This window comes from Lampetra fluviatilis, chromosome 30, assembly GCF_964198595.1.
Source record: "Lampetra fluviatilis chromosome 30, kcLamFluv1.1, whole genome shotgun sequence".
NCBI lineage: Eukaryota > Metazoa > Chordata > Hyperoartia > Petromyzontiformes > Petromyzontidae > Lampetra > Lampetra fluviatilis.
Window position 1 is genome coordinate 6691300 of NC_136304.1, and position 13930 is coordinate 6705229.

The window sequence follows — 13930 nt, forward strand, 5'->3', positions numbered from 1 at the left end:
TTGCATTATGGGAGGCGGGGGCCTTAGGTAGGGGAAGGGGTAACGGGCTGTGAGGGAGGGGCTATTGGGGGGGAGGGGCTATTGGAGGGGGGAGGGGCTATTGGGGGGGAGGGGCTATTAGGGGGGAGGGGCTATTAGGGGGGAGGGGCTATTAGGGGGGAGGGGCTATTAGGGGGGAGGGGCTATTAGGGGGGAGGGGCTATTATGGGGGAGGGGCTATTAGGGGGGTGCTATTGGTGGGGGGCTATTGGGGGGAGAGGCAGCGCGCGGCCTCATGTGGCCATGCGCGTCTCCGTGCTGTGGGCCCGCGTGGCCTCTGGGGCCTCGTTGCTGCTGCTGCTGCTGTTACTGCTGAGGGCGCGACTCCGACCCGAGCTCCGCGTCGAACGAGGCCCCGAGGGCCCCGAGGCCCCCGCGTTCCCGCCGGGCCCCGTGGCCCCGGTGGCGCCCGAGGAATCTCCCCGTAGCCCGGACCCCGCCGCCGCTATTCGTCGCCTGGTGCTGCGGATGAACGCGGAGCAGAGGCCGCGCAACGCGGGTCGCGCCCTGACGTGGCGGCCCGGCGGGCCCGTCGTGGTTGTGCAGGTCCACTCCCGCGCCGCGCACCTGCGCCTGCTCGTCGAGTCGCTCGGCGCCGTTCGGGGCATCGAGACGGCGCTGCTCGTTTTCAGCCACGACGAGGTGTCGGAGGAGGTGGACGCGGTGGTGCGCGGGGTGCGCTTCTGCCAGGTGCTGCAGATCTTTTACCCGTTCAGCGCGCAGCTCCACGCGGCCTCCTTCCCGGGCCCGGACCCGCGCGACTGCCCCCGGAACGCGAGTCCTCTCGAAGCGCAGCGCCTGGGCTGCACCAACGCCGCGACCCCTGACCGCTTCGGCCACTACCGAGAGGCGGCCTTCACGCAGGCAAAGCACCACTGGTGGTGGAAGTTGCACTTCGTGTGGCGTGGCTTACGGATGCTGCGGGGCCACCCGGGGCCCGTGCTGCTGCTGGAGGAGGACCACTTCGTGCTGCCCGACGCCCTGGCCCTACTCGCGTCCATGGGCGAGGTGCGCCGCCTCAACTGCGCCGACTGCGACCTGCTGAGCCTGGGCGTGCTCGGGCCCGCGGTCGGGGGGGCGGCAGCGGCGGCAGCAGGGACAGAGGCGGTGGACGTGGCCCCGTGGCACTCGAGCCGCCACAACACGGGGATGGCCGTGATGCGCACGGGCTACGAGAAGCTGTCGCGGTGCGGCCGCGCATTCTGCACCTGCGACGACTACAACTGGGACTGGAGCGTGCAGCTCGCCAGCGTCGACTGCGTCCCGCGCGGGGCCATGCTGGTGCTGGCCACGCGGCTGCCTCGCGTCCTGCACACGGGCGGCGGCTGCGGGATGCACCACCACCGCGACTCGTGCGGCGTGCAGCAGGAGAGGGCGCACGCCATGCGCGTTTTGCGACAGATGGAGGGCGCTCTCTTCCCCGCCGCGCTCTCCATCCGTTCGAGGAACGAGGCGGCCGCCGTACGGCCCCGGCTCAACGGGGGGTGGGCTGACCCCCGTGACTGGGCGCTCTGTCTGAGCCAAGAGAATCGCACCACCTCGCCTCGCCTCGATTATTCCCTCCTCGCCGGCGAGATATCGGGCCCTTCTTCGTGATGTCGCAGGGACTTTCTTAGTTGGCATATCCGAGCCGGCGCGGGGCTCTCAGTATTTGTAGAACCAAAACATGACACTTTGGCTTCCCGAGACATTACGGCTAAGCAGGGCTATGGGTGCGGAAAATAACGCAGTCAGTAGACTGCAAGGACATAACATCACAACTTCATCGCGACACATTCAGTGCATCTGACATGAGCTGCACGACTTGGGTTTTGCCGTGGGAAAATAAGCTGGCACTTTCTCAGCTGCTTAGCTTACTTGCAGTGGAAAAGAGGGAATAGGGTGTCCCACATGGCCCAAGTGAACACAAAGTGTGGGGGGCTGCAGGAAGTAGTGCCTGGACCAGAGTCTGATTGGACTCGCCCTCTTTCGCAGCAGAACTTGTGGAACAGCCAAAGTGCGGCCTCATGACTACCAATGCGAACTCAACAAAGTGCAAACAGAAGCCATCGACCCAAAGCACAAGCAATGGATGTTGGGAATTGAGTAATCTGACAAGGTCTGGCTGACGGCAAAATTGTGATCCTTTCAAACTGGGCTCCACATATTTGAGTAAACATGAAGTTTCAACCGGTGTCTTCAGCAAATATGGAGTCAACGCATTATTATAAGACGAGCAGCGTTTTACAGGTTTAAGCATATTTATTTAACCAGGTGCAAGTAAAGGGCACCAAGATTGCAAAATACAATTAAGTTAACAAATTAAGCAAATAAAAACAATGCAAAAATAACCAAATTACAGGAGCATCTATACAGAGCATATAGAGAACACCAGAAAATCATTAACAGTTTACATGTGTGGGCTTGATGTATTTATTCAATATTAATATATGTATGTACGCTTTAGCAGCACATCCCATATAATATATTAAATTAATTTCCAAAATCTTTCTTGTGTTTGGCAGCTTGCAGTATGGGTTTCATTTTTACCAGATTCTTCCACATCCTGGAAATGTGAATTTAAATGCATCTGTTTTATGTTAATGTGCGCCACCTACAATATGTATGTAGAACTTATTTCGCACCGTACACAGCAGAGGTCGCAAACGGGTTTTGATTCCTTACCCGTACCCGGCCGCACCAGGGTCGCAAACGGGAACCCCGTACCCTACCCGATACCTGGCCGGGTATGGGTAGCCGGGTATCGGGTAGGGTACGGGTATTGGGTACCCGATTGCGACCTCTGGTACACAGCCAACCGCGCTAATCGTAGGTGTGGAAGTACAGCTATGCAGAACGAGTGACTGCTTTTTGAGGACAAGGGACAGCTCAGGTCCACACAACAGCAGTGCAATTCGGAGTTGCGATTCTGTTTCCTCATGATGCTCCCTCCTCCCTTGTTGCTTTATCTACATATCTTGTAGTTTACTGCAAAAAACAGAGGAGCACACGCACCATACAGTGAGTACAAGCATTCTTTATAGTACAAGTGGACATTTTCAATTTCCTATGTGCAGCGGTGGTGCTTGACATAATCATGCCAAGCAAAAACCGAGGGCCCCAAGTAACTCAAGAGGTCCTGGATTTATGAGAAAATAGGGGATCACATACAAAGGACATTCAAATACTAAGAAACATAAGCTAAGCAACAAAGGCCAATACATTTATTTTATCAGTCTTTTCTGCAACTGTTCTCTTATTTCATGGATATTTTTGTCTATATTTCTACGACATATATATCTCTTATTTATCTCTTCTCTCATGTCACGTGGATTGTGTTTAAAGGCAAACATACTTTTAAAAATATGGCCATCAAGGGGCGAGTACTACCGCTGTATTTGTGGCATATAAATCAATCAAACATGTTAACTGCATGCAAGGTGGCAGGTGTATCATAATTGCAGCTCTCACCTGTCCTCCACAGTCCGGCTGGATGGGTAGTAAACTTTAAAGCTGAATTCACTCCGAGGGAAGGAGCCCTGGAATGCACATTACACATATGGGTTATGAAGAGGAATTCATATTTTGCCAAAGTAAATCCATGTGGCCATGGGTGTGGATAGGGCAGCATACCGGGTTGATGCACATGCACTCGGTGTTGGTGATGCTGAAGGGGTCGTACTTGTCGGCACACACGAGCAGGTCAGGAAGCGGGTAGAGGGACAGGGTATAGTCGTAGCCCCAGAACACAGGGCTGACAAACAGTGGCAATGATGACAGGTGGCCCTGGCTCACCAGTGTCTTCACAAACTACAACAAGGACACCCAAACACAAAAAAATACTGCAATCAGGAGAGGGCCCACTGAGAGAGCACATTTACTTTGCAAGGGAGACCTGAGATAATGATTATAAACGTGAAGGTCGCAAAGATACTGCAACGCATTGCAAAGAGGAATTAAATGTCAGAAATTTCATTATTGAAATAATGCAACAGACAGCTAATACAATTAAGTGTGAAGATCATGATCAGGGATTGGAGGTCATAGATTGAAAGGTGAAAGACAAAGTTACGCACGTGGGTGGGGATATCCGTGCCAGGATTTGGAAAGCGCACGCAGTTCCGGCACATCTTGTTTACCAGATCCTCTCGGAATATCACCACCTCCTGTGTGCAGTACTGCAGCCTGTGAGACCACACGTGCATACCCGCTTGAACTGAACACCTGCCAACTACGCATTCTAAGGGTGAGGACACATGTGAATGAGTGTGGTGAATTTTGCAAGAGTTGTGGTGTGACTGGGAGTGGTTGTCACCTGCAAGGGTTTGTGGCAAAGATGGCGGAGGGCACGCGTCTTCTGAACTCTGCCGTAATGTGATCGGCAAGCGGAGACCTTCATAAAAAAAATTTTAAATGTTACCCATACATAGTAATGTCTGCATTCATAAATCCATCCATAACTCCCATCACTTTACCCAATCAACTATATATTTAAACTTAACTCTTTAAACTTAACTATAATGCTCAATCCCAAACCTCCAATTAAGCCTTGCACCAAGAAGCACCTCATTAAAGTCCTTGCACACTGTACAAGGCGGCAAGCTTGTTGCTTGTGCCATTAGTAGTACCTTGGCAGAATAGCTCCGGGCCCTGGATCTTCTGGTCCTGGAACAAACACGAATCGGCTGCTGCACACACACAAACAAAGCATGCATGCACGTATATATTTGCTTGTACATATATTGATAAATATGCTCAAGTAAAAACATTTCATTGAAAAAAAATACCACGGGCACAGGAAGCAAGCTCCACTCTGTTCTGGCTAAGCTGCTGGGGAAATGTTTGTTGGAACGGACCTACTATAAGATGGCACGTTGCACATCAAGACAAACAGGCGCCCCCAGCCCATGTGCATTAAGTAATTAGTTTACTTACGAGTAAACCTAGGCACTCGAGCCACTTAGGAGAATTCTTACTCAACACATTAGTTTGATTTACCTTTCAAGAATGGAGGGAAACTCACAAATGATGTCGGCTAAACATTTCAGCGAATCTGTTAAGAAAAGAACATCACGTGAAGGGCAGGGCAAAAATGAGTTAGAATCAATCTGCTTTGGTAGGTGTATACGTGTAGCTTTCAGTGGCTATGTATGTGCTGTGTGTTCATGCACAATGCCAATACAGAGTGAGGACCTTTGTCAGCTGAACCTAGAAAATATATTTTCCATGGTGTCACCCCAAGTCTTGATATTAAAAAGGTCTGTTGTTGGACATATGTACACTACCCGTGGGTATGATCGTGGACGTGCATTATCTGCCGATCTGATGTTGGATGCGTGTGTGCTTTACCCTTGGGTCCGTTGTTAAAGTGAATGTGCTACCAATGGGAATGATACTGGACAAGTGTGCACTACCTATAAGCACAGACGTATGGTTGCGGCCATAAGGAGCCGAGCTGAAGTTTCCACAGAATATGAAGCAAGTGGGTGGAGCACCCGAGTATCCTGCATGAAAGTGAAGACACAAGTCGAGTGAATTAAACAATAATTGCATGTCTACACAGCAAGATGAGTCAACATAATATTACCACCGTGGCATCACTCTCCATTATGTCACCGCTGTAATGTACACCCCACCATCATGAAGATGCTGATATACTTTGACAAAAGTACATCCGACTCGAGTGTAAACAACACCAAGATATGCTAAAAGTGTACTTAGTCAATTGGAATTGCCGCATTACGATTGCACAAAGAATAGTTTTCAATATACAACATTCAATAATGTGCAGTAACTGTGTATGGTCAACAATGTAGATTCAACCCTTAGCAGAGGAACTACACAAGTTACTATATTTTATATGAATAACAATGAAGACTATGAAATGTACGGCACTCTCCGAGATCATACATTTTTTTATATGTATTTTAAAGAAAAACTTGGGGGTGTGCATCTTGTAATTTGTAGACGACATTGTGTCTTGCCAAATATGTATGTTAATCTCATTCAGACGGTTCTCTATATCAATACATTACTACCCCGAGCACAGAATACCACCAGCTATTTTAGAATAATCTTCCAAAAGACAACTGTCACTCGAGTATACCCCACGAGAGCCAGCTTTTTGTGATAACCAATATTTTTTGTTCATATTAAAAGCCGCTGCGCACACTGCCTGCATCTGATAGCACGTTCGGGAAGATGGCTCTCCGTAATACTATATTCTCCTGATTATAAAAGTTTTATTAAAAAATGTTCCTAAAGTTTGGGACGTGTCTTCCTCTCCAAACCATCTTATAATCCAGAGAATAGGATAAGTGCCGCCCTGCCGAGAGCTTTCTGCTGTAGCTCTGTTCTCCACACGTTGCGAGGGCTGTCCTACCAGTAAACATGAGCCTCAGCCGATCAAGGACGTCCGTGCGGTCGAGCCACACGTCGGAGACGAACACAAACATGGCGTCAGTATTGCGCTCCTCGATGTTGGCCAGCACTGCCGAGGCCTTCACACTCGTGAGCGACGGCCCCCCAAACAGGTTCACATCTCCAAAGTACGTCCTGCAGACACACACATCAGGTAGTGGTGAAGATACATCTCGAGGAGTGTGTGATATCATCTTCTTGGTTCTTTCGGTAAAGTCACGTAGAAGGGAAAGAATAAAATAATAAAAATAAAACATAATAAAATAATTCTCACGTTTCGGCCACAACGCAAGCAGCCGTCCTCAGGTGAAGAACAGGTCTGTCGGAAAGACAGCGTCTGAAATATGACTTTACCGAAAGAACCAAGAAGATGAATCCCTGCAGTCACGAAAGCTTTAAATCGAGTATGTGATAATTTCATCCGATCCAAATCTTGAACGTATCACAAACGTAACGTCATGCCCACACTGGTGGCAACCATTCCCACACCTGGATATCTTTGCCGCTTCCGTGGGAGGGAAGCCAACCGCGTTGACGTGAAACACCTCATCCTCGTACCAACCTGAAGGGCACACGTATTAAAACATCACGTACCTTCAATAAGGATTTAATAACATTTGACAATGTTCCAATGGAAAAATACACATCATAGTAATGCAGTAGTTTGCAATGGATTGTGCAGTTTCTGATTGGCAGAAAGAAGGAACTTACCCTCAGCCAACACAAAGCAGGACTCCGTGTAGAGCCCATTGTGGAACTGGTGTGATACGTCAAGTCTTATTGCGGTGACAAAACGATAACATCAAATCCTTGCTTTAGCTGGCAAATATAACAATTACATAATTGCACTTTCAAGTACGCGGCACCATAAAGCATTCATCATCAAAGATGAAAGCTTAAAATTAATATGGGTGACTATGCATCAACAGTTTTATGGGTCGTTACTGGCTGCATTTTTTAAAGGATATGGCATTCTTTAGATCAAGCTGCACAGTCCCAGTGGGGTCTTCCAGGTAATACTTCCCCTGTAAAATGAAAGAGGAGAAAGTAGCTGGGGTGGTTTATACTTTCAACCAATAAGAATGCAATTTGTAACGTACATAATATTTCAGACGTAAATTACTAGTAACTGAGCCACGGAATAACATGGACTCGATACAGCTGTGATGTCAACTTTTGACCACTAACCTCTTTGAGCTGGGTCAGCATTCCCAGCACAATGACCTCTCCCAACTGGGCAGTGCTGCCCTGAAGAAACTCCACTGTTTTCAGCTGCAACACACACATGCATCGTACAAGTACACAACAGAAGCTATGTCAGTTTAACACGTAGGCTTTCGCAACCAATATCATCCATAAGAGGTTTTTGGGTTAGATTGCGTAAATATATAAACGTGTCGTTAAAACCCGCCACCACCCGACACAGCCAACTAGTAAGGGTTGTCACGTAAACAGAACGTGGCCAATTCGTCACTAGTGCAGCACACCGGTGTGTTGGAGAGCGATCCCACAACCTACAATCTGAGTACGACGTTTCGCCAGTAATTACAACTAATTACTGGAGTAACGTCGTACTCAGATTGTGCTGTACTAGTGACGAATTGGCATATTCTGTTTAAGTGCCAACCCTTACTAGTTGGCTGTGTCGGGTGGTGGCGGGCATTAACGACACATTTATATATTTACGCGATCTAACCCAAAAACCTCTATTATGGAGAAGCAATGTCATTCATGTACAGAGGTGCATATCTGCAATGCAGGCACACAGTGACCAACTTGTAAACGACCTTACATACATTATTTCAATTACTTTCAATACAAGGATTTGGATTCTGGCTGTTGCAAAACTGTTATTTTTTTGTCAATGCACCATTTGGTATTAAAACATTAGGAGTACCAATTCACTCGCTGCAGTAGTCTAAACGTTCAGTGTTTCTTGCTTCACTGCAGTTACACAAGCAGATCCCATGAAACTATGTACAAAGATGGATTTCAAGCAGTTCACCTGAAACTTGTTGCGTCCTTCCTCTGTGACTGATCCGACCACAGGAGGGGTGAAGAGGTCATGCCGGTGGGTCCGCTGCGACATTGGACAGCACAGAGCCTCTATTCATGCGACGGTGGAGCAGATCCAAGTAATGACTTGGATCACCGATTCCATTCAGCATACAGAAATTTGTGTGATAAAGACTACTGCAGTTGAATGTAAACTACAGCCTCAGAGGATTAATGATGCAGCAATGAGCGACTGTTACTGAGGTCACCTGCTGCAGGATGGCGTATCGCTCCCGGAAAACTGCAGCTTTGTCTCGAGGGGAGGCTATGAGGCATGGCGGAGGGTGGTTCGTCATGGCCAGCCTGTGGGGATGCACATATGCGTACACCCATGTAACTCACAGGACAATGATAAATGCTGCTTTAACATAAAACACGACGCAATTTGCATGAGGCATAGATTGAATCATGAATATCCAATGCTATACTCTTTGGTTCTTTCGGTAAAGTCACGTAGGTATAAAATAAAATACATCACGACGTTTCGGGCGCAACACAAGCGTCCATCATCATCACCACCTGATGGACGCTTGTGTTGCGCCCGAAACGTCGTGATTTATTTTATACCTACGTGACTTTACCAAAAGAACCAAAGAGTATGGATTCCTGCAGTCACGAAGCTTCAAATCTATATCCAATGCTATCTTTAACATTGTATCGCCATGCAGGAATGTTGAGTATAAAAGCATGAAACATGTCTACTGAACATTTTCTACAACAAGTAGTCATATTGGCATGTAAGAAACTGGCGAAATAGGGTATTAAATTCCAGCAGGTAGATGGTCGAATTGTGAGGAGTGTTGAAAACATTTATGCATAGGAAAGGTACAAAGGAATACAAAGGAACTAGCTACTCTACTCACGGTATCAACTTTTTCCTCTCGTGGTTGTAGATGAACCTCGGGATATCGAATGCACTGATGATGTTAAGAACATTCTCTCTGAAAAACAGAAAATCTGGTTCTTGACATCTGTAAAACTAAAGACAACCATAAAGACAAACAATTGGAGCCTTTTTAATGAGTGCCACAAAAATATCGGCATAAATCAACGAATAAAGAAGGTGAACCACTTAATTGCATTGTTGTCAACCTGTAACTTTCAACTGCTGGGCAAAGGCCTCCTCAATTCTCCACCACGAAAGCAGTGGTTCTCAACCTTTGGGAATGGTAGCGCCCCCACCCTCCCCAATCAAGACAACTGGTCCCCCAAACCCACCCCCACCTTCCACCCAGCAGGTTACTGAGGCTGCCATACACAGAGATCACATGTTCACGGCTCTAGTCAACGTGGTTAGTAAGGCATCAGAGGCTGTGAGACTTTCAAACCCTTCCCCTGGAGTGGTGCGACAGACGGGTTCAGAACTGCTGCACCAAAGCGTGATGCCGGTGCTTGCCGCTGTGGAAGACGTAAACAGTACATGCGGAGGCTTCTTACGATTCTTCTGGGCTCGATGATCTGCATTCCTGCACAGCTGCCTCCACCACTGCGAGCTCCACCATGCTGGACGCCACTGGAACGCACAAATACAGGGTCACTCGTCACACAAATCCCAACACATTAATCAATAACACTAATGAATACATATATAATAGGTGACGTTTTGGGTAATGGCCCTTCTTCACAGCACACAGCGAGGCCAGAGAGAGTGGATACTAAAAACTACATTGTAAAAAAATGTTTCCTGATGAACAGTTTTTAAAGTGGCATAAGCTCAGGTAAGTTGCAATTTGCTCCACATGGGAGGTGCTGTGATGGGAAAGAGTCCAGGGTTCGATGAGGAGGAGCGACACATACGTGGTTGTCTCTGCACCGCGTCCACCACCTGCTCCAGCATGTTCTCCAACTCCACTGAGCCCATTCCTGCCAGGGCATTGCTCAGGAACTTCCGTGCCTCACTGAGTCACACACACCCGGATATCTCGATGAGCCAGGCACCTCAGTGGGCCAGACACTTACACCTCAGTGACACACGCAGAGAGTCAATTCAGTGAGCCGCACAGCCAGACATCTCAGTGAGTTACACCTACATCCCAGTCAGACACACATCCAGACATCTTGGTGAGCCACACACCAAGACAAAAACCCCCACCCCCCCCCCCCCGTATAGCAAGCACAGCCTGTTGGGGCAAGTGCTGTTAGTGAGCGCCTATGAAGGCCGGCACAGCACACGAAGGGGTGGTGGCCATCACCTCGTCCGGTCACCTTCGTCTTCCAAGTGGCAACGTTTACACACTATACCAGGTATTCATTTGAGGCTGATTCGACCTAGAGGAGGCCCAGGACCGGTTCAGATAATTATCACTGGTGTTGGGCATGAGCGGGAATCGAGCTCTGGTCGTCGGGTTCATAGCACAGCACGCTAACCACTGCGCCACCGCTCCTCACCACACACCAACACCTCAATGACACACCCAACTCATTGAAGCCGAAATTTCAGTGGACCAGACAACTACATCTTAGGGGTCGTCCATAAATGACGATTTTTTGACCCCCCCCCACCCCATTGTCACACGGCGTCACAAAAAGTCAGACCCCCCCTCAAATATGACGTCACAAAGCTCTGCCCCCCCCCCCAAAAAAAACATGCTTCAAACTTGAAACTATTGTCATTGTAGTGCGTATTTAATGCGGCGCTGCACTCTGATGTTGTAGGAGAAAACATTTATTAAAAAGTCTATTTAATTAAGTAGAACGTGTTGTCTATATTTATTTAAAGTTGCGCATTTTGATGTGACGTCACATTTCTCAACCCCCCCCCCCTCGTCACAAATGTCTTGACCCCCCCGCCTAGGTGCGTGACGTCATTTATGGACGGCCCCTTAGTGAGATACACATCTAAGCCGCACAGATATCTGAGTTACAGGTTGACAACAGACACCTGAGTGAGCCACACACAGACGACTCAGTGAGCCACAGACAACTCAGTGAGCCACAGAGACGACTCAGTGAGCCACATGAACAACTCAATAACTCACACACAAGACAACTTAGTGGGCCACACACAGCTCAAAGAGCCAGACATTTGAGTGAGTCAGACACCTACATCTCAGCGAGACACAAACCAAAGACAACTTAAGTAAGCCGCACGTGTCCGTGAGCCCAACACAGACAACTTTGCGAGCCACACATCTCATTTGAGCCACACACACACAGACACGCGTTACAAGCAGGTTGCGTTATACAGCACTAGCGCACTGGGGAGTTTGAACGGCGAGAAGACGAGGGCGAAACGGTGACAACGACGGGGAAGGAAGAGTGCTAGGGATGAGCAGTGAGGGGTGAGGAATGGGGAGAGGAACGCGCCTGCGGAGCATGAGGCCGTGCATCTTGAAGGCCGCCGCCACAGTGCGCGCCGCAGCCGCCACCGCAGCCGCTCCGCTCGCCTCGCTCATCGCCATCTTCGCGCCTTCCCGCCAAAACTCGAGAGGGAGGGGCGAGGGTGTGGGAGGAGGGGGAGGGGGAAGAGGGAGGGGGAGGGAGGGGGAACGGGGAGGGGGGCGAGGGAGGGGCGAGGGAGGAGGGGGAGGGGCGAGGGAGGAGGGGGAGGGGCGAGGGAGGGGGAGGCGGGGTGGAGAGGGGGGGGCGAGGGTGGTGGAGGAGGGGGAGGGCGAGGGGGAGGGAGGGGGAGAGGGGGGAGGAGAGGGGGTGAGGAGTGGAGGGCGGGGGAGGAGAGGATGAGAGGATGGGAGAGGGGGGGCTAGGGGAGGGGGGGAGGCGCGGCTGGGGGAGAAGATAGGAGAGGGGCGGAGGAGAGGGGGGCTAGCGAGGGGGAGGAGGCGCGGGTGGGGGAGGAGGAGAGGATGGGGGCAGAGAGGGGAGCACGCACATGGTGCACACAGCACAACGTTGTCCCACGCCCGACCGCAGTGCCGCATATTGGTGAATGCAAACCGCACATAGTGAATTTTGTATTTCAATTTTAGCCTCACATACGCGAAATATACATAAACTGAACCCGCACACAGCGAAGGAAATCTGTAATAGGTAACACAGTTAATGGGACAATACGCTCCCTTCCCATATATCCTTCCACACAAAAAAGCGAAGTTTATTTCGTACACATCACATCAGCATTTGTATTACTGGTACTCTCCACATTGCCACAACAACGCAAATGATAAATGTATTTGCCATAGTGCTGTAGCCGAGGCCAGGCTAACGCAGGGGGGCAATAGTAGGGGCCTCAAGCAGGGCCCTTTGATTTTAAAGGAGCCACCCCAACATATAAATACTTCCATATTAGAGCTGTTTTGGGTTAGATCCCGTAAATATATAAATGTGTCGTTAAAACCCTCCACCACCCGACACAGCCAACTAGTAAGGGTTGTCACGTAAACAGAACGTGGCCAATTCGTCACTAGTACAGCACCGGTGTGTAGTGTAGTATATAGTGTAGTGTATAGTGTAGTGTATAGTGTAGTACACCAGTGTGTTGGAGAGCCAAGCCACAACATTTACAATCCGAGTACGATGTTTCGCCAGTAATTACAACTAGCTTCATCAGGCGACAGCCAGATTTGTGGAGAAGTCTTACTGTTTCGTTCCTTAGGGGCCGACCATAAATGACGTCACGCACCGGGGGGGGGGTTAGACATATGTGACGATGTGTGACGAGTGGGGGGGGGGGTTTGGGAAATGTGACGTCATATCAAAATGCGCAACTTTAAATAAATATAGACAACACGTTCTACTTAATTAAATATACGTTTTAATCAATGTTTTCTCCTACAACATCAGAGTGCAGCGCCACATTAAATACGCACTACAATGACAATAGTTTAAAGCGATTTTAAGCGTGTTTTATTTTGGGGGGGATCAGAGCTTTGTGACGTCATATTTGAGGGGGATCTGACTTTTTGTGACGCCGTGTGACGAGGGGGGTGGGGGTCAAAAATCGTCAAAAATCGCGTGACGTAATTTATGGACGGCCCCTTATATCGAGGCGTAGATGTGTTGACCATGCTTACCGAGTCAACGTACAATAGTTGTACATTATGCATGTGTAGAGGTGTTACGGAGGGCAAACAAACACACTGGGCGTGGTTATGCCCGTACGCCAAGAGGTGCTTACATCCACGTCCGCACCGTTTAGCCTGGGGGGCTAACACGGCGCTGGGATCCCCCCCGGCCCCACCCCTCGGTGGGGGAGTTGCTATATAAGGCGGTGAGCCGGAGGGCTCGGGGTTCAGTGTTCAGCTTTAACCAGCGAAGCGATAAGACCGGCTAGATAGGCGCTGGGACTCCCCTGGATCGCTGTCCTTCTCAGGACCGACCAGGGCAAGCCAGTGGCGTGGCCCCGAGAGCCCAGAGCCGATGCTCTTGTAAGAGCCGGTCTGGGGACTCAGGGTGCCGTAATCCCAGCTTAACCAGAGCTGGGTCAGCTAGCCTCCCCTAGCCCTGTAGTGGAGGACCTATGAGTAGGCTAGCCGTGACA

At 49.6% G+C, this 13930-nt stretch overlaps 2 protein-coding genes across 3 annotated transcripts; one reads left to right on the top strand and one right to left on the bottom strand.

Annotated features, from left to right (window-relative positions):
- Positions 1 to 241: 241 nt before the first annotated feature.
- Positions 242 to 2672, top strand: LOC144943189 (alpha-1,6-mannosyl-glycoprotein 2-beta-N-acetylglucosaminyltransferase-like). Its single transcript, XM_078870443.1, has one exon. The coding sequence runs from the start codon at positions 283 to 285 to the stop codon at positions 1633 to 1635; it is 1353 nt and encodes a 450-aa protein (XP_078726569.1). The 5' UTR covers positions 242 to 282; the 3' UTR covers positions 1636 to 2672.
- Positions 2673 to 2938: 266 nt separating this feature from the next.
- POLE2 (DNA polymerase epsilon 2, accessory subunit) lies at positions 2939 to 11902 on the bottom strand. 2 transcript variants are annotated; one of them, XM_078870441.1, is made up of 19 exons: positions 11800 to 11902; positions 10291 to 10391; positions 9931 to 10006; positions 9357 to 9434; positions 8703 to 8796; positions 8444 to 8518; positions 7627 to 7710; positions 7407 to 7463; positions 7150 to 7198; positions 6928 to 7000; positions 6401 to 6573; positions 5433 to 5522; positions 5017 to 5071; positions 4647 to 4706; positions 4334 to 4411; positions 4095 to 4203; positions 3814 to 3828; positions 3490 to 3557; positions 2939 to 3006 (listed from the first exon to the last, which is right to left on the bottom strand). In XM_078870441.1, the coding sequence occupies exons 1-19, from the start codon at positions 11892 to 11894 to the stop codon at positions 2988 to 2990; spliced, it is 1449 nt and encodes a 482-aa protein (XP_078726567.1). In that variant the 5' UTR covers positions 11895 to 11902; the 3' UTR covers positions 2939 to 2987. The 2 variants fall into 2 exon arrangements, with proteins under 2 accessions (XP_078726567.1, XP_078726568.1); XM_078870442.1 differs by having other exon boundaries at positions 3652 to 3828.
- Positions 11903 to 13930: the final 2028 nt, after the last annotated feature.

Bases quoted from the DNA above. Each gene is read 5' to 3' on its own strand.
- LOC144943189 (XM_078870443.1), top strand. From the start codon at position 283: ATGCGCGTCTCCGTGCTGTGGGCCCGCGTGGCCTCTGGGGCCTCGTTG.
- POLE2 (XM_078870442.1), bottom strand. From the start codon at position 11,894: ATGGCGATGAGCGAGGCGAGCGGAGCGGCTGCGGTGGCGGCTGCGGCG. The intron at 6,574-6,927 runs GTGTGGGAATGG...GTGTGTCTGCAG, and splicing joins GAAGCGGCAAAGATATCCAG to GACGTACTTTGGAGATGTGA. The intron at 3,829-4,094 runs GTGCGTAACTTT...TCCTTGTTGTAG, and splicing joins GCACGGATATCCCCACCCAC to TTTGTGAAGACACTGGTGAG.